We start from the raw sequence: 25837 nt of genomic DNA, 5'->3' as shown, positions 1-25837 counted from the left end.
ACACGCACCCGAGGCAAGTCCACTTGTCTCCTGGCACAGGAGCATCTCGCAGAGCCCTGCGCTAACACCGCAGCCACAAACACTGGCTCCTGGCCCCAGGCTCCAGCACACACTGCCTCCCGGCCCAGGGATGAGGATTTTGCAGCCTAGGTGGGAGGAAGGTGCTGGGGTGCGTAGTCCCGGTGCAGGCTGCAGCCCCCCTTCCCCGGTGGTGCGGTACGTACAGCTTCGGAAATAATCCAGTCTTCATTAACTTGTCAAATTAGGAAATTGAGAGCTGTCAAAGTGTAGCGAAGACTGGAGGTGGCTTTTATAGCAAGCCATGGATCTCCCACTGTTTGTCTAATCTAATTTCCTCATCGTTGTCGTCCTAAGTGAATCATTACAAGAGAGGGAGAAGTAGAGAGATGAAGACATGAACGGTTTCCAATTGAAAGTACCTCCCTTCCATGTGCAGGTGCAGACAAGAGGGTTTATATAAGCTGCTTGGGATCAGTAATTTTCCTCTGTCACAGTCACGTTTGTGTTTTAAGACAACTCTTAAGCTTCATGCCCTCTGGTCAATCCTGCCATAGGAAGAATATAAAAAGTGATTTCTTTTGTACTCCCATCAACTGGCAAAGGCAGAGCATTGACTGAGCCCTTTCTGACCCGCGGAGGTTTTGTGTTCCTCGCTCTGAAGTATTAAGTTAGTTAATTATTACTGTGGAGAGTGTGCCAACCTGTCCTGAACCTGCCACACTAAAATAAAAGCACACAGAAGACTGAGCAAAGCCCGCAGCATGAAATGGCTTTAAATCGAAGACGCTTTGATGCACTCCTCTGCAGCAATCAAGCAGCACCGCTAAGGCACATAACACAACGTAAAAGCACCTTCTCCTCTACTTGCTTCTGCTCCCCCCATGCTCTTTTTCAACACTACTTTCCAAAAAAAACCTCCACAAGCATCTCCACAGTGCAAATAAGCCATAGACCAAATAATTCATTCTGGTATGTCTCTCATTTCCAGGACCACTTTGCAAAAGCAGTTAAAAAAAACCCCACAACAGTACAAAGTGTGGGAGCCCAGCAGAGAGAAGTCTTAATATGCAGCTGCAGTTCATTTCAGTGCATGCAAATGGTGTGAGTGCCTGGTGAGGAAACCCCATGTGCTTCATGCAATCTCTCCGACACATGTAGCTCAGAGGGGAGGGAGACGCTGCTCTGCGTGGAGTAACCGTGGTGGAAACCCTCCTCCCTGCAGAGGAGGCATGACTGGGTTGTGCAAAGGCACGCACGGCTGAGCTGGCAGCCCCAGCACCGCCGCTGCAGCAGGAGGGCAAAGGATTTATTCTCAGGGTGGCAAACACTCCTGTCATCCAGTGCTGGCTTTTAAGAAGGCAGCACCAGAGACTCTTCTGAAAAAGCAACAAGTGAAGTGGGACATCTCAAGCCCCTGCAGCTGAGATGAAGCCCTAGAGGAACCAGCTGCTGCAACAGCAGAGAGAGAACAAGCTGTCCAATAACAGCAGCAAAACCAAATAAATTAAGAGTCAATATCATCTTTGCTGGAGAATGAAAGGTTGAAACCATACCAGCAACTGGTTGGGGATAGGCTTTTGAGGCAACGCAGCCATTCCTTGCCTGCTAATTGTTATGTTTTCCAAAGATTTCATCAACTAAGTTGTGTTCAACAAACTGTGATTTAACTACCAGAGTAGAATCCTGTTAATTAGCCAGCCCCAGAAGATAGCCCTTCATCCCTGTTAAGTAAAATTCCCAACTAATCCCTCCAGCAGCAGTTGTGTCGCAGCCTGGGGAGCCACAGAGAGCTATTAGAGATGTCCCCGAAGTCAGGGGGAACAATCAGAGCTCAGCCCCTGCCTGCTGCCAGTGGCCGTCTTCAGCCCTGGGAAGGTGCAAACCAGCACAAGAAGCGTAATACTTAGGAGTAAAAAGCTATTCATTCCTCTTACCATTTCTCAGCTGTCCCTCCTGGCTCCATTTGCCCCAGCAGCTTCAGCCACAGCTCAGCCAGCATCTCCTCTTCTCCCAGGGCTGGTGCTCCCGCTGCATCCCCATGCTGCATCCCTGTGCTCCCTCCCTCTACACAGTCCGTGCTTGTGCCTGTGTAAGAGGTCAGCAGCTCTCCTTCAGCCAGCTCGCCACCATCCTCCACTTAACACCATCCAGCATCAAAGCTTTCCCCGGGAAGATGCTGTGAGCATCTTTTACAAGGTGCTGCAAACATTTCTAAAGCCAGCCAGAGCTCTCCTCCCAACCTCTCATCTCACCTGGCTTCCCAGGACAGAGGACAATCCCCCTGCAACAGTAACTCCGCACCCAGCAGACCTGGGTGGCAGGACAGGTGTATCAAGGATATGAAATTCCTACAAAATTCATAAAAACAGCCTAGGTAAAGGAGACAAGCGCTCCAGCTACGTGAAAGGCTTCCGTGTCACCTCCCACACCAGCAGACACCAGATAGAGCCCAAGGGCTCTGTCCCAGCGTGGGCAGGTATCAGCCAGGGCTTGTTACCACCCCAAGAGGGAAGCAGGTTTCTTTAATTCAGCTCATGCAGCAATCTGGAGTTTCTTTGCTGTCTGTCACCATGGAAGTTAAATGTCTTAATTTTATGTTGAAATAACAGCAGAAATTCATTTTGATAGGAAGTTGTAGGCTCTTCTTTGATACCCATTTAAACAATTTAGATGATTTTGAAGTAGTGGGGGGTTCATTTAATCAAGTTCAATAAAGCAGATCTCCAGGTGAAAATAATAAATACTTAAAAGACTAAAAAAAAGTAACTGTTCAACATCATTTGGTATAAATACATCTGTGCTACGGAGATCAGTAGGGATGAAAGGATAGTTCAAAAATTCTACAAAGTCTTTAAATTAATGGTTGCAAAATTCCAATATGCAATTTGTCATGTTCCTGTAAACTTGCATTACCCGTTTTGATTCAAGCCCAATTTTGGACTGTAGTATACGATATGCTGAATTTTAGTCAGAAGATATCCATCAACCCAGATTCTAAGTCATAATAACAATTATCATCAGAATTAAGCCATACAGAAAAAATCCCTAATTTTATAGACTAGGGATTTAGAACAATGAAAAATTGACAACAATTCATAACGTGGACTTTGGTAGTCAATGTGCAGCTACCCTATCCTATGGCTAGGATAAAGTCTCTCTCAATCTCTACCTAATATTAAAGACCTCTCTGCTTGAACATTGAAGTGGCATGCAAGGCAACTACATAAAAATAATTTCCTTCAGTAGGATGAATAATGTAATATCTTAAATTAGCAAGTTCCAGTGACATCACCAGATCGGCCACTTCTGCCAGCAGATCCAACCCTACTGACGTCAACGTCCGTGCTCAAAACGAACCTGGAGGAGAGGTAAGAGGCTCTGGCTTGCTTCCAAGAGCATAAGCAAGCGGAGGGTGAGGTATGTGATTAATTCCCCATTAGTATTCCACTCACATTTCCTCCAAAGACAGAAAAGTATTTCAAGCGAGAAATCTTGCTCATCAAGCTGTTGAAAACATTTTTCTCAAAGTTTTCGAGCCCTCACTTCTCCAAAGTCACTTTTTGCCTCTGTCATGCAGGCCTGGGGGCTGTCCGTGTACGTCACGCCTGCAAATACCCGCTGGCACCTCACTGGTAACTGAGGTCCTGAGGCCCCCCTCTACCCAGTCCCTGGAAAAAGGGGAACCCCACTCCCTGCAGATAAAAGTGAGGGCCACAGCAACGAGTTCATTTCGCCTTGCAGGGAAAGCACCTTCCTACATTCCCTTATTTCTCAAGGAGGCTGGGCATCTCCGCATAGGAGTCGATGGGTGACAACGTAGCTACAAGAGGAACTACGCTGAGTTTCAACACTGTTTGTAGTTAAATATGATTTTTTTTTTTTAAAAACAGATCTCAGACAATTTAGAGGTGATCCAAAGGGAGTAATATTATAAAAAGAAATCCTTGAAGCATCAGATGTATCTTGGAAAGTCACAGTGGTAAAAATTAATCTGAGCAAGGCTAGCTGGGGTATTTCATATACTGTCACTGCAGTGTGAATTGAAAAACATCATAGAATTGAACTGGTAATAGTCTCTATGCTTTTTATTTTGAAACCTCAATCTAACTGCAACTCAAAAATACCTCGAGTATTAATTGAATACAGACAAGGGATACTACTAAAAAACTTCAGGGCTCCCTTCTGATTTAATAACACAAAAAAATGGATTTAAAAATATTTTTAATCTATGAACAAAACAGATAGCTTCTAAGAGAATAAGTTTTACTGAAAAATACACACATTTAAAAAAGCAGGACCAGCAACATTTAATCTCAGAAAGCAATTACCGAAGCAAGACATTTGGATTTTAGAAAATTTGTTTAATTAATAATGCTCATTAACTGCACAGTTTTAATTCATAAATACAGATAAAGTTGTAAAAAAAATCTCAAGTGTGCAATTCTTATTTTTAAATTTATTTGATTTTAATGGCTGCCTCTTCGTATACTAAAGATGTGGAAATCAGTGCAACTTGAACAGTTGCCAAACAAAAACCTCTTAACAATGAAGCAATGCTCAGTGGAGTGTACGTTGATCTCTACCTTGCAGCTTCTTCTTGTACAAGGCACTACATCAATCTTTGGTAGTATATTAAAACAAACCAACACCTCAAATAATTAATATAGACAAACATTTAAAGATTAACACTGTTTATATTCATAACTGTTTATACTCATATTCACACTGCAGCACAAAACCAATTTCTTTTCTGTATTTTTTTTTTTTTTTTTTAAAAGGTCACTTAGGAAGTCGCGATGGCTTGAAACTACATACGATGGGATCTCTTCCTTTGCACTGAAGTCAACAGCAATTCTAATACTGACCTTTGTGGGTGCAGCCACGGGCCTAAAATACTCAGAGAAGTGTGATGGATGGATCCAGTTAGTCTAATGCGTTAGAAATGATTCATGAGACTTTCTGTACATTCATGAAAAAAATACCATGAGAAAGCATACAATATAAAACCATTAAAAAACCCCATCCCCTCTGAAATGAGAGAGGTGGGGAGTTTGCAGGGTTTCCTGCTGAAAGATGTCTTATTCTAGTCTGAACAAGGGCTCTTTTGAAATCACTACAATTAAAACACTTGTTAACATCATCCCACAGAGGGTTAGTCCCAAAATAAATGTGTTCTCTTTAGTCACTTGTTTAGCGAACACTTTACTATTTACTTTTACAGTATGTGTGCCACTGTCAGTGCAAGACCAGATTACATTGAATATTAGAATAAATGCAGTGCAATTTTTTCCTCTCTTGGGACAAAACCAGTCAGTAAATCTTAACATGATAGGAATGTTTCAAAATGAAAACTGAAAACACATTTCACCAAGCCAGTATTCCTCTACGTACAGCACATCTAGGAAAAGCAGCGTACCATCTTTGTACACGTTTGCATTTAACTAAGTACAGTACAGAAGAAATGAAAGCCTGCTACCTTAATGAAATAGGAACAAACACCATCTGATTGAAAACAACACGTGGCCAAAATATCTTTTTAAAGAAACAATGAAAAATTTAAGAAACCCAACCAAACCAGAAGTAATGAATTCCACGTTTAGCGGTCAAGGCGACTCTTTTCCCTCGTTTTCCCAGTTTGAAATATTAGAAACTCAAGAAGGCCACTGCGTGTAGCACTTCTGCAGGGCTTCCACCATCCTTCTTGTCCACACCACCTCAAAACACCAAATAACAACAAATGAGCTTGGCACAGACTGCGCTTAATGTTTTCCACATCAGCCTTCAAAAGCGTGATGCTCTCTGTGTGCTGAGGAAGAGAGAAGGAAAAAAGAATAAAAAAACCCCATGTAAACTCTGTCAAGGAGTTGAAAAGATTAAAAAAGAGAAGACAACAATGTATAAAGCAGTCAAGGAAGACACAACATGCCAATGAGTGATCTTTGGGAATATACTATTCTGATAATACATTTATATAGAGCCTAAATAAGAGATCCCTTAAAATCCTGATTGTAAGTGGTTCCTCTAAATGAATACTTCAATTGAACAGCATGTAGTCTTGAGAGTTATCAAGAGATTTGTCTCACTCATTTTACGAATCAGGCATATTAAACATGAAACCAAATATATTCTACAATTAAACTAAAAATATATTTTGAATGATAGCTAACTTTTACATTGAAGGGACAGAATTTTAATGCAATGAGAGATGCTATGTTTCTAAACGGTTAATGATGAATCAGGCAGGATATTCCCATGGAAATACCCTACCAGCATCTTGTTTCTCTAATGAAGGTGGAAATTAACAGTACAAAATACTTACATTTATAAAAGACTGCTTTAAAAGATGTGTGTGGCAGAAGTTTATGTATCTTTTCTAAAACTTTTGCTTCACTTGCTGAAGAGGCATTCACGTTCCAGACTTGCACAACATCTTCACGGTCACGAACGCTGACACTAACCCCTATTACTTCATCATCTGCACAGAAGAAGAAGCATCATTAAAGAATACTTTAAAAGTGAGACATGTCTAATTTGATACTCATGTATTATGAGACAGTGCCCAAAAGCTGAACAAACTGAAGAAGTGAAAAAGAGCAATCTCCGGTGAGGAGAATACCAATGTCCAAACCAGACAAAATAGTTACCCAAAAGAAACAAACACTGTATTTATAGAAACTATTGGAAATATTACTCATAGTGGCTTTAATAAAGTGCCATAACATTATTCATCTTTGCTATTAGCACTCTTATCCTTGATTTTTAAAAGAGCATCACAAGACTCCCTTCAGTAAGGTTAGCAATATAAACCATTAAAGATAATTTACCTACAGTAATGTCTACGAGCAAAAATGGCAGGGGGTGAGGGTGAAACAACTAAAACCCCAGGACCAGTACCTGGTGGATATCAGACACCAGCTTTTCCAGGCTTTGCTCTCTTTTTCCTTTACATTTTGTCAAGGCAGCAACGGGGGGGGGGGAAGGGGGGATTTAATAAAGCCCCAGTCAGGCTGCTGCTGCCAGTGTTGGTAACTCCGTGCTTCACTGAAGAAGCCCTTTTTGGTGTGAAATTCTCAGGATGCAGCTTCGTGGAGAGCTCAGCCTAAGGCCATGCCGCGGCTGGGAGCGGTGGATGCCTCCAGCAGTGACCTCCACGACGCAGCTGCTCCGTGCATCCTAAGGAAGGGGTCAGTAATGATAATGCAAAGGTGGTGTCAAGAGCACACAACCAAGGGGAGAAACTACCTCTGTAGGCAGCAGAATATCATATATTTGCTTAAACTGACCCCAAGACCACCCTATCAGTATGTAAACAGCAGGAACACTCTTCTTGACACCAACTCAATTACGCATATTAAGGATTTTGAAAAGCAACTATTAGAAATGTCTCTTGCAGCTCAAGGATTTGAGGCTTGTATTCTGTATCTTCCAATTCTGAAAGTTGGGAAGGTGATGAGAGAAATACACTATTTGAGAAACTCATTCAACAAAACTTTTGTAGAAAAAATAAAGCCACCAAGGTGAATATACCAGCAGCAGCCTACTGCAATATGCCTGCTCTACCACGTTAGCTAGGTTTAAGAGAAACTGAAAGGTTTTTGCTCAACGGCTCTGCGAACCCAAGAAACTCAATTCTTTTCTCTGGAATGACAGAGCAGTGAAGGAACACTCCTAACGGGATATTCACCATCACTGCAACAGCCAGTTTAATCAAATATTCATGCTTCGGAGAGAAGTAAATATGGTCAAAAGAAATGATGGAGAAGTGTCATTTGAACTGAAAAGTTAGTTGAGTAACCAGCTCCCAGAACTCCTTCCCTTTAGGCCAATGGATCATTAAGTTCATCATTCGCTTCACCCAGAAGCAAGAAACAGTTCTGTAACCGAACCTTAACAAATTAAATGGTCACAGACTTGTACTCTCTTTCCATGACTAAGAAGCACTATTTGATGATCTATCTTAAGCCAGCTAGCGTTCACAGTCCCTTCCCAGACTCCATTTCCAAATGAAATGTGCAAGCTTGCAAGCCTAGAGAAGATATTTACTCTGAAAGCAACTTCGTTAAATTACCTCCTCTGACCAAAATCACATGTGAGCTTCTGGATGATTAATGCCTGTTTTCCAGTAAACCAGCAAGGTATTTTAAGAATATTTATGTAAATTCAATTACACTAAAGATCACTTTGACCTAAGCAGTACTTTTAAGTGATAATGAAAATATTGCCTCTGGGTAGAGTGTTAACCTGGGATTCAGGAGAGCCAGGTTTGTGTTATGGCCCTGCTATGGGCTTTTAATGTCACCCCAGGCAAGCCACGCAGCTTCCCTCTGCTTCAGGTCTGCACTAGTGCTTCCCCGACAACTCCTAACCCTGTTAGGAGAACCAAAAGGGACCATGAGGGCTAACAGGGGCATCTAGCTAATTTAGTTGCTTCCAACAGTGATAGTACAAACAATCTAGTACAGAATTTTCATCCAGAGTTCCAGAGTCCTGGCACTGTAGAATTAATATTAATCATTTAAATGCTGGCTAACAGAGAGATATTTAATAACTAGAAAATCTGCTGGCTTCCCAGGGATGCAAGCTGTTGAGCTTGAGTCTTGTGCTAAGACAGTCAGAATACCTTGTCCTCTTAATGACAAGAGTGTGAATAGGATTTCCAGCCCTGCACCCCATTTTTAGCAGTTTTTCCAAGTTCTGCATTCAAACTCAATTTGTCATGCTAGCCTCAATCATTTTTAAGTTACCTGCTGCACAACAGTCTGTAAACTGCTCTCCAATAGTTGCTAACAGTAGCTCTTTCCAAACTGCAGCCTACGGAGGGGGAAGAAGGAAAAAAAGAAAGTTACATTTGCTTTATTTTCTAATTTAAAGTTAGGTTTGCTAGCTCAGTTTTGAGTGCATTCTCTTTCTGAGGTTGTCTAGACAAAAAAGAACATTTATGGTAATTACACACTGTGTTATATAATTAATTTCTTCAATACAGTTGGAGCAAGGATTTAGACCCTGAAAATACATACTGTTACACAGAATTGTTCTAATAAATATCTTAATTATTTAACAATAAGTTTACCTTCACTATATCTGTGTCCACAACTCATCCCGAATGCACTAGTTAACGTAAAGCACAAAAGCAGATTTCTCCCAAGAATTTCCCATGATAAAAGACCGTAAGGCTCCACTTGTGACCATTTGTTTCTACAGAAAAGAATTACTAACCACTTTAAGAAAAGTACCTGAAACCCCTACCAGTAAATTAAATTGATTCATATTTAAACATCATCTCTGATTTGCCTTGACTATGAAATAAGTCCATCTTTCAACAAATTCAAATGCTCACTAGAGAATTAAAACGGGGGGAAAAGCCATCTGCCACTTTTCTTTGGCTGTTAGACTAATTACACTGTTACTTGCTTTCGTCACTTGTTATCACCTAAGCCAAAGCCCATACAAAATTTCAAATGCATCTGGACCAACATAATGCTCCAAGGTGTGCGTTTACAGGGACTGAATATTTTATTTATTTATTGAAAGAACACATCAACATGAATATTCATCTACATCACCATAATGACTTTTTCATATACTACTTGACAGGACAAGGGGTAATGGTTTTAAACTAAAAGAGGGTAGATTCAGACTAGATATAAGGAAGAAATTTTTTATGATGAGGGTGGTGAAACACTGGAACAGGTTGCCCAGAGAGGTGGTAGATGCCTCATCCCTGGAAACATTCAAGGTCAGGTTGGACGGGGCTCTGAGCAACCTCTGATATAGTGGAACGTGTCCCTGCTCATTGCAGGGGGGTTGGACTGGATGACCTTTAAAGGTCCCTTCCAACCCAAACCATTCTATGATTCTGTGATACTTAAGAAAATGTCTTTTCTGCTATATGAATTTAGCTTGAGTTTTAGTACTATTAAAAAAATCCAACACATCAAATGCACCAGGTTAAAACAAAAAGCAAGCAGCCACGAAGATGACAAACTAATAAACTGCTTTAATGGCGGTTTCATAGTACTCCTAAGCCATCTTCTAGAACACAAAGGATTTCTGTGACTCATTATCATCTAATCCAATGCATCATATAAAGCTGTGCTATGGGAAGGACAATCTGATGCCCCCGAAGCAGGCTGAAGGTGTCAGCATGACAGCCTCTGACATGGTGCCTCTTGCCTGCCAGTGGAACAGCTCGTATACCGGTGATGGGACTGACCAGGCACACTCTCATTACCGGGCGCAGTGCTCACTACTGTGACTTGTCCTAATGGTCTCAAGCATAGGGAGCACTTCATCCAGTAGTAAGCAGTTGCAGGATCAGGCTTATGAGGATCTAAGAAGTATTAGTTTTCATATTAAAAATTGGCATACAGAAGTGTCACTGGACACATGCAACAACATTTAAATGTCAGTATTTTGTCAGTCAGTTTTTCCATACCACTTGAAAGACTGATATCTTCAGAAAAACCTACATTTTCCTCCCTCCACACCCTCACCAAGAGCTGCTATAGCATATCATCTTTTTGAGTTAGGTCCGTACACGACGGTTCATCTTAGCCAAGGAGATGCTGTGTGCACACGTGACGAAGAATGAAACCAAAAAATGAGAAACAGGCATAAAGGTATTATTTATGCTATTTACAGAGGCACTAAAAGCTGACTGAAGTTCACCTTCAATTAAACCTTTCAGAAGTGATCTGGGACATGTGGTAGGTAGTTTGAGAGATCAAAAAGTACCTTCATTTCAAAAAGGGGCTATCATTCAGCCTCTGAAAAAACAAGGCCGCTGAGGTCTCTCAATTCACCACCCAGTAATGCAGGCTCCCCAAGCCACTTGTCACTTCTGACAATCTTCACACCTCGGATTATAAGAGGAAAAAGTGAGATTCCAGTCTTTTGTGATCCCTTGGGACTGCAGGGGAGAAAAGCTGCAATTCACATATGGGGAGAAAGCCCACAGGCAAAAATCAATTACCTTTTGGCTGATATTTCGAGTACCACCTTTCAGCATTTAATGCCTTCTGCAAGGCTGTCACATTTTTCTGACACTTTTTGTGTTTAGAGGCCTGATCCAGAACACACTTACACACATAAACACCACATGTGAAGAGGTCGAATCTCCTCACCATGACAGTTCACACAAGTTACTCACATGCATTTGATTAGGCACGCAAAGAGAAACCCAGTTGTTTCAGCAGGGCTAAAGCAATGACATGCCTGAATGGATTTCATCTTTCACATTTTAAAATTTAAAGAGAAAACAAACAAACAAAACCCCAAAAACTGAGCAGCACTACAGTTTCACAAGATATACACAAAGTGATCTGACAACTCACTGTTGCCAAAGGGGATGATCCTACTTGTCTTTTCTCCTTTATCCCCTATACCCATCAAAAAACCTCTCCTGGCCATACACTCAAATTAGAAATAAAATAAATAGGAGACTTTTTCTGATATCAGAGTGCATTAAGCTGCCTTACAAAACAATCCGATGAGCACCAGAGCCAGTGCAAGAGGGATCATGAGAGAATGAGCAAGATCCTCCCCCTTCCAGTGGGAGCAAGCCATGAGATATGAGATGGGATTAGCTATCGGTGGAAACAACGCCTTGGTCCACGTTTGGGTACAGAAAGTCACAGCGCTGCTCACAGCCATACTTAGGTGCAAACAAGCAGCGCCAAGCAGAAATAGTCCTACCGAGTTTGACAGAGAGTTTAGGAGCATTTCAGTGAAACTCAAAGTTGTGCTGGACTCTGTGTGTGGACTTTTGAAGAGCATTACTGAGGTTCTGGCTATAATTTAGCATATAATATTATCAGGAAAAGATTTTTATATTTTTCTTTGCATGCCTGTAAGCAAACAGTCTTGAGAACAAAGGTGATTATAAAATACTGTGTTTCCAAATAGAAATGGAGTATAACACTGCAGCTTCCATTTGCTTGGATAATACATTGACAAATGTTATCAAAAGCAAGAGATATGGAATTATTGGAAAAGAAAGTTTTGCCCATTGTCTTAAAAGAAAAGGTTATAGACATTAAAATAGTGTTTGGTTGTTGTGTTGGGTGATGTCGGAACTAAAAAGCTTTACAACAGCTTTATCAGATGGAGTTTAAAGAAACCCCCTTACTAAACAACATCTAAGTAAAAAGTCAATATGACATACCGTACTTTCTTTAGGGACCTTCATTTTCCATATACCTCCTTTGGCATTGCTTTCCTCTTCCCTGGTTATGGGAAATAGATCAGTGAAAATAAACATTCATATCCACATCTAGATAACCCTATGTTTGGGGTTTAATTTTCCCAGAAAAATCCCATCTGAAATGCAATTACTAACTCCAGGTAGCATGACTCAAGCTATGACTTCTGACATCAGAGGTAATTCTTTCATTGTTCATATGAAGTGTATCTCTCAACACCTAATCCCTTTCCTAAGTTTTGTGTGTTGGAAAATACTTACATTTTCCCTGACCACAAACCATCTTTGAAGTGGCTGCACACTGTATGGGAACAAGCCACAAAGCAATTTTATGTTTTACTATGGTAACCTTTTATTTTGGAAAAACTCTGGCATATTTTCCACAGAAGCAGCTTATTACTCTCAAGTTTATCCCGTTTAACAAAAGAACATGAGAGCACTTCATTTCAGTTTTGTGACAGCTAGAAATTAATTGCCCTTATTAAAAGAAAGGCTGAAGCTGCCCAGGGTCAGGGCAGACATAACCATTAAACTGCCTCATAATGACAAAGGCACAACGTACAAACCTGTGAGCTTCAAGTCACGATTCTTTTTCTAAGATTTTAAATTAGGGTTCTAGTTTCCTGTTAAAACTCCGTAATAGCAAAGTTTAAAGAATAACCTAAAATTCATCTTTGGAATGTCTAAGCCCAGTATGAGACCTATAGAGGTTCCCCAGGGTCAATGGTCTCCCACCAATCCAGACAAACACTGGGGAAAGGAGGGGGAGAACTTTGGAAAGACATTTTAAAAAATCTGCAGTCCTCAATTCTTACTTCAGAATTTGTTTTTCTTCCTAAAAAAACAATGCTGCAATTAGCCAGTATACTGTAACTGTAATCTGAGAAAAGCTTCTTGGCAGTAATTGCTGAAAAGTTAGCAGGTTACTGACAAGTTCAATCTCTCGCAATTCCTTTCCTAAAATACAAAATTACTTTGACAGTCTTAAAATAGATGTATCATTTTTAGAAGAGGTCTTTGCATTTCACACCTCTAATAGTCACTTACCAAATCAAAACTAAAAATATAAAAACCCCAAAACCCAAAATGTTCTCACTCATCCTTACAAAGATATCGAGACCTGCACACAATGGCCCAGTTGATTTATACAGACACCAGCATTTTTTTCAAACCCAGTTTAGCTATCCTGACCAGTCACGGTATTTTTAGAGAAGTAAGGCAGACCTTCAGATGCATTTCACTTGAGAAAATCATTGACTTGTTCAGTAGATTAGAACAGAAACCTCCTGTAGTAAGTCACCTCCCAGTTAGACATACTACGATCAAGTTAAAGAACTCTAATCCAATCACAGTCTATGCAAATGATGCCAAAAAGATCAAAACTCTTCACAAAGTGCTTAGGCTCTCTAACTGAGATGTGACGGAACTGCACCAGGAAGAAGGTATGCAAAACTCAGTTTCGGAAAGGAAAACCTCAATGATTTATACTTTATTCCATTATTGTCCTACAATCAAGTAGGAATTTGCTGCAATGAATCACTTCATAATGGCTTAAGTTAGTTTTAATCCAAGGTGTATGTGCATTTATATGCGTATGAAGCATACTTTTGCACAGGTGAAGAACGGTTAAGGACCATCAGTCGTTTGCATCATTATTACACTAGGTTCAGTGGAAGGAAAAAATCTGCAAGTTAAAAATAATTCAAATACAAGTAACATATTCTGTGTATTCTTGAATTGAAATTCAGAGTCATATTTTAATTTCTTCTATTTCATAATTTAATTTCTTTCTTACATTTACGTTCAGAGGTGGACAATTAAATTACAGTCTGTGTTTTTAATAAAGACTCTTTAGTACAAGTCACTTTTAAGCTTAACAAGATCCTTAGGATATCTCTTTGATAGGTCTCTGACGTTCAGGTGTTTGCAGGCAAGAGAAACAAGACGCTCCTGTCCATGCCTGCCTCTCTTCACCACTTCAGGTTTTTTCACTGCCCATTCCCAGAAATGGCTAAATGATAACACACGTACCAAAGCGGCCGTCTTTCTCCCCGCATTAAATGGTAACTACATCTCAGAGGCAAATTTGTCACAGGAGGAATATTGTTGTAGACGCTCCAGAAATCCTTGAAAAGAAAAAATACTAGTTGCATAAACACAAGAGAGTAAGTTTCATGCAGATTTACTTCCTTGTTCATTTTCTCTAAAACAATGACATATCCTGCTCCTAGAGAACTGGTACCTTCTACGTTATAACAAAGTGCTCTGAAAAGAACTTGTTGCAATTTCACTTCTTTATTTTTTTTAGATGCCAATTCTGCATAAGGTAGAAAGAAGGGAAGCAGTTGAACTGTGGATTACTTTAGAATCAAAGTCCTCAGGAATAGAGAGAAAAAAAGTCCTCAAAATCAGAGTTACACTAAATATGCCAGAACAAACCAGTACATAAAACTTTCTTAGCATATTAAAAATATATACTTATACCAAATATCCACCTTGTTTCACTTAAGACTAGTCTAAAACTTCATTATGATTATCTTGAGTTACAAAAACACCACGAACAATAATTCTGTTGAATTAAATGCCTAACTAGCAATCCAGCTACTTTGTCTAGATCACAGTGAAAAGTTTCAACCAGATGCAAAGAACTTGAGATGCACATATTAATACAGGAATGGGGGAGAAATTAGAAGATCCAAATTACTAGGAACCATTGGATTACTTGCCAGCGTTTCTGCTGGTAAAAGCAGAAGCTGTCATACATGTTTGGGGCAGATAAAAGGCACCCAAAAGCAGTGGTGAGCAACAGGGAGGGATGATTGAAAAGATCCCAATCCCCTTTCTTCTTTATCCAACAGTTGGGAATAAGAAAGGATTTTTAAAGACTTATGTTGCATCAACATGCAGTGATGCAATATTAAGCATTAGTACCACTCATTAAGTATTATCTAACACTTAATCATTAGCACAACTTCAGAAACAAAGATTGCAACATTATGTGATAAAATTTTGTGGCCCTTGGCAATTCTACCTACCAGCCATTACCATTACCCAGTCACGAGAAGAGATGGAAGACCATTAAAAGTATAAAAAATTGGTATGAAACACCTGTTTCAACCTTCATCTTACTCTTACCTGGTTGTGTGCCCAAACCCTAAAGCTACCGACAGAAGTAGAAGGAGCAGAGCTACGCCAGCAGACGACCGTGGAAAGATTTGAGAGCCCTTATGTCCTGAAACAGGGACTCAGTTTGGAAGGTTTTGGTTTTCAAACCTCCTTCAGGTGGTGCAGACTGGCATTCCTCACTGACTAGCTACTGCCCATGAAGGACAGTGATGAAGTCAATGAAGACTTTGGTTTTGCTGCCCTAAGGACGATCATATTATGCGTATGATAGCACAGTAAGACACATCATGGGCCATGCCGCTAGCTTCTGATAACCTCATCCAGCTCAAGAGTCTTCCCAGAGGATCTGAAGGAGTTTTTTGTATTTTCAACCCCAACCTGATGAGAACAAAACCTCAAGTTTTTCAGACAATAAAACCTAATCATTTAAATAACGCAGGCTGGATTCAGAGTGGGAAAGTGGATAACACCAGATACTGCATACACCACTCTGTGGTCTTAAGCTGTCCTTTTTTCAACAGGAACCACTGCAGCCCATTGTGAAACAAACCCACTTCTGCTGTCAGCTTTAAGTTCAGAGTGTCACTTCATTACATGACCGATGGGAACATTCTGCTGACATGGAGAGGTGAGAGGAAACCTCTCCCAGGGGTCTGCAGGACACTTCCATGCTTTATGCCAAAGTACTTCCACTGATAACCTCGTCTCCAGAAAACTCCGAAAGCCAATTCATTTCTTAGGCCTGTTCGGGAGGAAGGAAAAAAAATCTCATGCAATGTATCAAGTTGTGCAGACATTAATGAGAAAGCCTTATTTAAAACTTCAGGAGATCACTACAGCTGGGCTCCTTCAAAGAGAACATTTTGGCATTACCTTAGAATTTCAGAGATTTAGTGAACTGGAGTCAGCTTAGGATTAAGGTCAGACAAATACCAATTCACTACATTTTACGCTAACTGTGGTATTAAAACAGAAATGCAATTTTACTTGCAAGAGACGCCTGCTGCTTTGCACTGGCAGACAATACAGAGACATGCAGAATTTCTCATTGCTGCAAGTATTGCATGATTTAAAAGTACTTTAATTCAAGTCGGTTTGCTATTTTTTTTTTAAATTCATGCTCAAGGAGAGAAAGAAGAAAAAACCCCTCAAGCTGTAATTTTTAGTCTTTGTGTAATGATTTTCTGTATTAAAAAAATGGAGAAAAGGCAGGAAAAATATTTAAAATACATCAAGTATAACAATCCAATGGAGGCACAAGTGGAAACTCAGGAAAGTTTAAGAAGAGGGGGCTTGCCTGATCAATCCAATATGCTTCCTCCTTTCCTGGTCTGGAAAGCCAAGTGAAATTCAAACGATGACCAAGCAATACCACACACAACCAACAACACTCACGTTTCATACCACAGGTAAGCAAAGCCGCAAGCATGACTCATCCGTATGAGGAAAAATGAAACTTAAGGTGTGAAGTTACATTAATAACGTGTGGCAACTCCTATTGTAAAGCTATACGCCTTACCTGTACTGTTTGTACTGTATAAATCTTCTTCAAATTTGATGCACATTCAGCCGCTGTCGTACCAGGGAGTGACCTTGAAAACAAAGTAGAGATTAATAAAAATATTTATTTTATCAAGAGGGGAGAAGGGAGATGGATGGGGAAAGTGAATCATATGAGCGTGAAGTTGAAATATTCACATGTCAAAGTTGCATAATAAACTCCAATTCCAATTATCATGAATAATTTAAAGATAGGAATTCATGTGCTTTTATACTTTTGAATAAATTAAGATTCACCAGGTATTTCGTAAAATATTTTGATTAAACAGGTGAATTAGCAGTTTTAAACCGAGAATAACTGCGCTCCTTCTAACGGCCACCCCACACCCTTCTGCCGTCAGGCATCAAAACAAGTCCTGCAGCTCCAATGCGAAGGGCTGTCAGTAAGGGACCGCAAGCCCCTACCCCGGACCTCTTTGTAATTGCATTTAATACAACCCAGGACCCCCTTTGAGCGCTTTAAGGCACTCTCAGTGTTTGATACTTTCGAAAAGAAAAGGAATCCGCAGAGTTTATGCGATGAAGGGTAACCAGGGCCGCAGCCGCCGCCGGCCGGAGCACAGGCCGCCAGGTGGCAGAGGCGCGCAGCCGGCGGGCGGGCGGGCGGGGGGGGGGCTGCCGGGCCTTCCCTCCCACCCCCGCACCCCCCCCCCACACCCCCCCACACCAGGTCACACTTGCCACAAGCTCCTCGGTATCCCCGAGTGGATGGGACACGCGTATGGGCTGATGAGAAGACCAAGTCCCAGGGGACAGCTCTCTCTTCTGGCGCGGTGAGCCCTATAACCCAACGCATGCTGGAAACCGCCGAGACTTCAGGCAGCTCAGGCAGCTCTTCCACCACCAGCAGTTATTTCTTCAAGCCACGGCTACTGCCAGCACCCCCCATAAAGCCAAGAGGTCCTTGGGTTGGTTTCATTGCCAGACCTCGGGGTTACGCTGAGGTACACCAGGCACAGTTTAGGTTCTCTAGCTCACCCTCATACTGACCATTCCCAACTCCCATCCGGAGCTGCTGCCTTTAGGCACACACAGCACTGACTGCACCCCATCATCCTAAACGTCTTTTCCAACCTACACGATTCTATGACTCTATTTATAACCTTCATCACGACTTTTCAGTGCATGCGACGTGGGACGGTGCATCCACATCCTCAGACATCACTGGCTCCTGTCACCGCACTAATAGCGCATCCTAACACCCATCTTACAATTCCCAGCACACGCCCCCACAGGCACAATTTGGGGGGAATGAGGTCAAAATCGCTAAGGCAGATTCAATTGGTTAGAACTGGAAACATTTTTTCTCCCCCTCAGAAGCGGAAGTAGGATTTCTAAAGAAAAAGGAAGATCAAAGACAAAGCAACCTCTCATTGCATCTCAGAAGAGGAAATGAAAATGTGTAAAACAACTAAATCTGGAAACAGAAGCAACAGAGCAGATTTAAGGAATCAGAAGAACACACAGTTGTTGCTCAGGTACCTGCTGAAGAAAGAGTAAGGGCAGACCAGATCTCAGTAACCCTCCCATCAATGTGGCTGTTTGCCCTGATACATCTGATCAGCATGAAATACGTCCAGGAAAACACTGAAGTAACTCTCAGTTGTTACAGATATAATTTAGGCTCTGGGGCAAAAAACTAGATATTCATGTAAAGGAAGAAATTTAATATGCAAAACTACTGAAACAGCATCACATCTTCAAGACTTTAATAACAGCTCCAAGATTTTTTGAAGGCTCCTATCAAAATAAGTTACTTGAAAAATACATACAAAACCAGCAAAGAAATCCCTTCCAACTTTTTCAGTATAGAACAGACAAACTAACATCTACTTTGCTATTTGCCTTTAGTCACTAGATGTAAGAGTACATTGCAACAGTGGAACTGATGAGAAAAGTGTTACATGTCCAAATCTCAAAAATCACTTTAACTACAGGTTATAAAAACAAACAAACAAAAAAACCCCCAAGAAATCACTATGGCGCAGGTTCTAGTCCTGTGGCTCATGAACTATGAAAATTCCCGTGGAAAAACTGATAACTTGAAAACAACAACAAACAAAACTTTCATCAGTGTACTCAAAAGGAATTATCATAATAAGATTGGGGGGGGGGAGGCGGGGGGTGTTGGTGTTTTGTTTTGGGTTTGGTTTTTTTTTTTTCCTTACACTCTACACTCAGCATTAAAGAACAAAAAGAGAAATTCATAGTATTTAACAGAAACAGAGTCAGTCAGATGGCTTTTGAATGCAGAAAAAAAGCATTAAGTTAAAACAGACTTTAAAACTTATCAGGTGATTTAACTGTGTTTTCAGTAGGGAGCGGTGGATTTGCAACACACTACCCCTTGTTTTTTCCTTGTTGCTGACAGAAATAGCACCTCTCTACTAACACTTTGTTTCGTGTATAATAGAACACGAACAGGCAAAACCTGAGATAACTTTGCCTCAAGAAATTACTCCTCTTAGGCACTCCTCCTGCCAGCTTGCTAACTTATCAGTCACCAATGCATATGGGGTTAACTTTGCTGTACAGCATATAGTATCATCGCTCTCTATACTCACACTGATGCTGCCACTGAGATGCTTCGATAGTAAGGTCTACTCAAATAAAAGATTAAAATCTATTCTCTAATGATAGTCTTCAAAGGTTATCTAGATAATCATGGTAGCCATTTAGCAAATTCAATGCCATTTAGAAGAGCAGCTAAGACAGATAGACAGAAGATTCTACTCGGAGGTTATAAAATGGTTCATTTTGATAGTTGCAAATAACATTTTCCAGAGAAACTATGTGATCAGCTGGCAGAAAACACCAACCAACCAGCAAATTATCTGTTTTAATAGTTAAGGTGAGTGACCATTTATTTCTAGTAACCAGCCTGGCAAGTGCTCCATGCCCACAAGATTACACAGCATTATTTCAGCCTTTCACCCAGCTCTGGAAAGTGTCAGTGATTTATGGGCATGAGCATGAACCCCCAAACTTTTTTATTAAAAAAACTATTGAAAGGACTGCAAATGAGAAAACGATGACACGCATCAATTTAAAAGTTCAGATCATTTGCTGCAGAAATTACACCTGCACAAATTTGGTTTAATGAATAAGGCAGAGACAGCATTTTAATCACAGGCAGACAGAAAGAAAAAGCCCAGAATTTCCTGCAAAATTACAGACTGCTGACAAATCTGAACCATGGTGTTTCTGCAATAGCAACCCATAAACTCAGCAGATCAGCACAGATGACAACTGAGGGGGTTTTGTGCCTTGAAACCCATGAAATTGTGATTTTTATTTTTGAAGGAGTACACAGAGTAAGTTTAAATTAAGTTATCAGAAATGGCAGATGATGTCCAAGTGAAGGAACCTGTAGAAATTCCTACTTCTGTAACTTTTCCAGCAAACACACTATAAGCTAAGAGTAGTAAGATGGTTGTATACTTTGCTAAAAACCTCAATACACATGCTACTACAAAACAAGAACCCTGCAAATACTGACCCTTGAAATGAAGCCATTACAGGATTCCTCCCTTTTGGATAATTTTACTGCCATCAACAATAAAATTAATCCGATGTGCCATACTGAACTGTCAATTATTGCCATGGTGAACAATTCATTTCCAAGTAACTCAACAGGCCCTGCAAATCCCCATGAGCACACTAACAGGAGGGGGCATGGGTCACAGCACCGGCCAGGCACCGACAGCTCTTCTGGGGATGGAGATAGTTGGTCTGTCGCCACACCACCTACAAATGCACATCTGGGCTCTCCGTGGAGAGGCTGCACATAAAATATTCAACAGTTCTCCTGGTCTGCCTGTTCTACGCCCTGTGATGCCGCTTTTTCTGCATCTTCAGAATCTTTATGGGAGAAATTTTAGTGCAATATCAGGAATAATCGAGTTAGTTACCTAATCAGGCCAGACCCACCATACAGCATCTCATGGTTAAACTGCATGGATGTCAGTTAAAAGTGGAACATGGAAACAGGAGTAACCTACGCAAACTGAATCCTAATGCCAGCTTGCTTCACTACTCTTTCATTATTCCAGCACGAATAAAGAACAAAGGATACAAAGATAAATTCCATTGTTTTATCCATGAATAAACCTCCAGGTGGTTGTGCTTATGTTAATGTCTGATGCTGAACTGTAGCTCTTCTGTTTCCCTGCAAAGAATTACGGATAGAAGTTTTTTCATATGTGCTCACACTGGCCTTTGTTTCCCAGTGGGAATCTCATCATGGCTTTAGCGGCAGCTTTAAAAGCTGCCAAGCGCTTTTGAAAATACCCCTGTAAGTACTTAGCTGCAACTGCTTTTGGTATACATAAGCAAAATATTTACTTACAAAGCATAAACTCAAAAACATGCTGTGGCAACTAAATAAATCTGGTAATCCATTCTGAATACAAAGACTGATTCCAAGCCATCAAATCCTGTCACAATGTATTTACCGGGTTGAACGTTCTTATAATATTAACCATCATTTTTCATTGTAAGCCACCTACTCATAAGCTTTAATAGATGATATAGATGATCCAAGATAAATAAGATTTTGCTATAGGGAAGAAGGGAAACTATTAAGTTTAGTTTCAAATATCTGATGTGTTCAGTTATGAAGATTCACAATTATTATGAAAATGATTCAGTTATCAGAATTTATCTACCAAACTTTATTTATATAGAACTCATCAGTATAACATGGAGAGAGAAAAATCAGCACATAAGGATAATATGTTTATGCAAGAATATTTTCACTTTCCTAGAATAAACTAATAACATTGCATTATATTTGACAATGTTTATAAGCATATTCTTCCCCTCACAAAGATACAGAAGACTTAAACTATTCTTGCAATAGAAACAAAATTACCTAAAAAGCACTGTTAGAAGTCAGGCAAGAAAACAAGGCAGGCAGGCCATGATTCTGCAACGCGATCTGCCCTGCTGCACACTCAGACTTCCATGGAAGCAAGCGCATCTTTGACGAGGTTTATCTAGAAATGAGACTTCTGTAGTAGGCTTTTGTGTGATGTGTGCTCAATTTCTGATAGCGCTGATTTGTATAGAAGGATACCGGTATTTTCCTCGCTGTTGACTGAAAGTGGTCTGTCAGCAACGTTGGCAGCTCAGATGCAGTGAGGTCTTCAAAAGATGGCTTTTTGCAAGGACGCGCAACATGTTCGTTATTGCATGTGCACGCACACACATTGGACCGAAAACTGTTACCACTGACAAAACCTCTGGCTTCTTGTCATGAGGCTGAAAAGTCAGACAGCTACTAGTACTAGTATGTTCCCTCTGTTATTTTGGTAGGGAAAGGTTTACTTGGTGTAGCATTAAGCATAAGATGGCATACAATACCCAGGCTAAACAACAGTCATGATTTGCAAGGTTTACAAAGTAGGATATTTGCATCATGTCCACATGTACATTAAAAAGCATAATCAGCTTCACAGCTTTGTATTTGCACACAGATCGCACCCAGATCCACAACCCCAAATCCCATCAAGGGATGATTTCAAGTGCCTAACATGGCTTGTTGTCCAGGTTGATGGTCCTCTGATGGTCATTTCACTTGACTTCTCCTTTCGTGCAAGCCCCACATTGACTGTGCTACACAACATGAATACAGTGACCAGATTTGTAATCCTTGATTTTAATTTATTATATTCAGCGATGCATATTGACACTTTGTTGTAAAAAATTGAAAGACTACACAGTGTAGCAAAAACTAGAAAGGCAATCTTTCATTTCAAAGCCAGAGGCCACTATGAGCAAGACCCTGCACCAATCCAGAGCCTCACCGAGATAAACATGGGTGTGAAGAGCCACCAGCATGAATCAGCTTCCCAAGGTGGCACCAAAGGCATCTGCAAGGCTTGCTGAAATTCCCCATGCCCCGTAACATCACTGCATGCAAAAGTACTATGAATGAGACATGTAGGTATGAACCTGGAAACCTGCAGACTGGACAAACGAAACAGCAGATCTAAACTCCTGGTTTCAAAACTTTTAGCACAGGACCTTGAAACATTTTAACAGTTAAAAAGGAAATCTCGTTTCTCTGAAGTGAAAAACACCTGACAGCTTCTCTGCCTTCTATGAAACTGCTGACCTGCAAGCATTTGAAGATCATAGATGGGATCTTATTTGTCAAACTGGTGAATAATATTCTCCCAAATGCTTTCATCGTGCTCACTTTCCTAAAGCATATATGGGGTAAGATACAAGAGCACCATATCAGATGGTTACTATTTTAGACACACATACCAAGAAAGGCTTAGCGCTTACGGGAAATGCAGATGCCCTGTGACACGTGTGAGATAATGGCAATGAACCAGAACCTGGTCACAGGATCCCAGCCTCCAGATGTTAAGCCTGTGCCAAGGCATTCACAGAAACAAGTGCTGATGTAGATAAAAAGAAGGCATTTACTTTTAAAGCAGGAGATTTATCGAGTGACACCATGATAAAAGCAAGGTCGTGAACCCCAAGGGAATCACTTGCTAGCATATCACTAGTTGCTATAGAAAGTACTGCTTAGCTGATGGATATTTATTTTAACAGTGTGACTTAATGAAAAGATATATTTTGGAGATGTTAAAATGTATGTCATGACTCTCTCTCACAGTAATTTAATAGAAAGAGATAACTACATATCCATCTCAACGTCTATTTATCCTTAAGCGTCACTTCTTCCTGCTTTTCAGTCCAAGTACAGAGTAAAACGTAGCAGCAGTCAAAAATCAATACCATCTCATGAGGAAACATCCCTGCTCCACACTAGGTGTTACTAAAGTAAGGTAAAAACATGCCCACAGTTATCTTCCATGGGAAGTCCATCCTATACCAGCCTAAGCAATGATCCCTCCATCAAATCTGCATGGGTGTACCAATAAATGTCACAGCCACTTCTGTGGGGCTCTGTAGAGACAAATGAACCTCCACACACTGCAGTAAATTAAGTTCATGGCTGCATCTCTTGTGTGCTTTTTAATGCCTTAAATGGTTTTTAAATGGATGAAGCATGCCTTGTTTGCTGTCATTCTTGTTCCCTGCCATTATTCTATCACTGTTGCTGGTAAACAAAACACACAGTTTTGTGTAAATATGGTCCAACTTTTTTTTTTTCCTCTTATACATACACTCTTGGTTTTCTAAGTTAAGGAACAACAATACTACCTAATTCAATGCACTTATATGTGATCAGAAAAAAGAAAAAAAATTCTATAGAATAACTGAATTTTAAGAGTCTAAATTACAGTGGAACCAAGACTTAGGGAAAAAAAAAATCATGATGCAACTCAGGAACTTGAAATGGATTTTAACTTCTGAGGTTGATTATAAAAGATAGACATGTTCCTCTCCACACGGCTTGTGTAAACAAACAGGTCTGGATGGTAGCTTGCTTAAAAAGCAGTTCAAATGGTGCTTTTTAAAAACAAACAATCAGAAAACAACTCACATCCTGAACCCGACCATAACTACGGCATGAGTTCAAAAGGATTAACCAGAAATAATTTGTGGGTTTATTTATAGGATTTGATTTGCAAGACCTGAGAATATTTGTGTGCTTTCAACAGTTTCTTGCTATTTCTCTGTCATGAGGTGAAAAGTTACCAAAAAAAAAAAAAGATAATTTTACCAAGAGTATGAGGCAGCATGTTCAGTGGCAGAAAGGCTTATAAAGGAGATAACTTCCCTTCTGGAGTGGAGGGAGAGGAGAAATACAAGAGAAAAATGAGAAAAGGGAGACGTAGAAGATTAAAAACAAGATGCCAGAAAATACACACTAGAAAAAGAATATCACATTCTGGTTTTAAACTTTCTATTTCAGTCTTGACTTTGGTACTTTTTCCCCTATGCCTAGTCATGGGGGTGAGCCCCCTTTGCAGCAGCTTTCCATGACCATCAGAGACTAAAACTTCAAGCACATGAAATGCGATAGGAACGTTGCAGCTGATTAACAAATTTTAGCTAATCCTTCAAAAGCGATCACGTCGGATTTTAAGAACTGATCATCCACAGGAGGCCAACCTGACTATTAAAGGGTTATAACATTCGACAGGTCACGGTCGGGTCGGTGGGACTCGGTCCGTTTGGGGCCGGGACACATCAGGGACAGCCCCGCGATGTACGAGCACCGCAGCAGCAAAGCATGACCTTTAACCTTCTATTTCTGGCGTCACGGCTAAATTTAGGGTTTAAAACACCACCGACGTCGCCTGAATCAACGTGCGGCCGTTGAACTACAAAACCGAAAGCGTTTCCGAAGCCGATGGCACGAAGTAACTCCCAGAACACGCTAACGCTCCCCCTCAGATGGGAAGAGCCACCAGCCGGCCGTGCGTGCCGAGGTCCGCCACACAGCCGCTTTTCCCGTGTGCACAAGCCCCATTGCCCGCTCTCCGATCTGTTCGACGAGCGAAACCGATAAAGAGCAGAGATGCTTTCCACAGACGGTTTGGGGGGGGTCGGGTGTTCCTTCCCCTCCCCCCTTTAAGCTCCCCGCCGCACCCCGCCCGGGTCGCGGCGTCCCGCCGGGCCGTTGCCCCCCGCTGCCACCCCCGGCCCCACTCACTTGTCCAGCCAGAAGGTCCAGGACGAGTGAAGCTGCAGCCCCCCCGGCTCGGCCGTCTGCCCGCCCCGCCGCCGCCGCCGGCCCCGGCCGCCCGCCGCCTCCCGCTCGCCGCCGCGGCGCTCGGGGGGGCTGAGCGCCATCTCCCCGGCCGGGGCGGGGGGGGGGGGGGCGAGGGGCGGGCCGGGACGCGGGGAGGGGACAAGGGACGCTGCGGGAGGGAGGGGAAGGGAGCCGGGCAAGGGGAGGGACGCTGGGGAGGGATGGAGCGGGGTGAGCGGGATTCAGGCAAGGGGACGAGGGACGCATCGGCAGGCAGGGGAAGGGACAGGTACGCAGGGACAAGGGGT

General features: G+C 41.4%; 1 protein-coding gene across 2 annotated transcripts; it reads right to left on the bottom strand.

Annotated features, from left to right (window-relative positions):
- Window positions 1-4189: 4189 nt before the first annotated feature.
- On the bottom strand, window positions 4190-25630 carry EIF4E3 (eukaryotic translation initiation factor 4E family member 3). 2 transcript variants are annotated; one of them, XM_050904569.1, is made up of 8 exons: window positions 25603-25630; window positions 25491-25536; window positions 16866-16938; window positions 14252-14346; window positions 12185-12245; window positions 8766-8832; window positions 6341-6496; window positions 4190-5827 (listed from the first exon to the last, which is right to left on the bottom strand). In XM_050904569.1, the coding sequence occupies exons 1-8, from the start codon at window positions 25628-25630 to the stop codon at window positions 5796-5798; spliced, it is 558 nt and encodes a 185-aa protein (XP_050760526.1). In that variant the 3' UTR covers window positions 4190-5795. The 2 variants fall into 2 exon arrangements, with proteins under 2 accessions (XP_050760526.1, XP_050760527.1); XM_050904570.1 differs by lacking the exons at window positions 16866-16938; window positions 25491-25536; window positions 25603-25630 and adding an exon at window positions 15356-15579.
- Window positions 25631-25837: the final 207 nt, after the last annotated feature.

The sequence above is a fragment of the Gymnogyps californianus genome, chromosome 13 (assembly GCF_018139145.2).
Source record: "Gymnogyps californianus isolate 813 chromosome 13, ASM1813914v2, whole genome shotgun sequence".
Classification (NCBI taxonomy): domain Eukaryota; kingdom Metazoa; phylum Chordata; class Aves; order Accipitriformes; family Cathartidae; genus Gymnogyps; species Gymnogyps californianus.
This window is presented reverse-complemented; position numbering and strand designations above follow the sequence as displayed.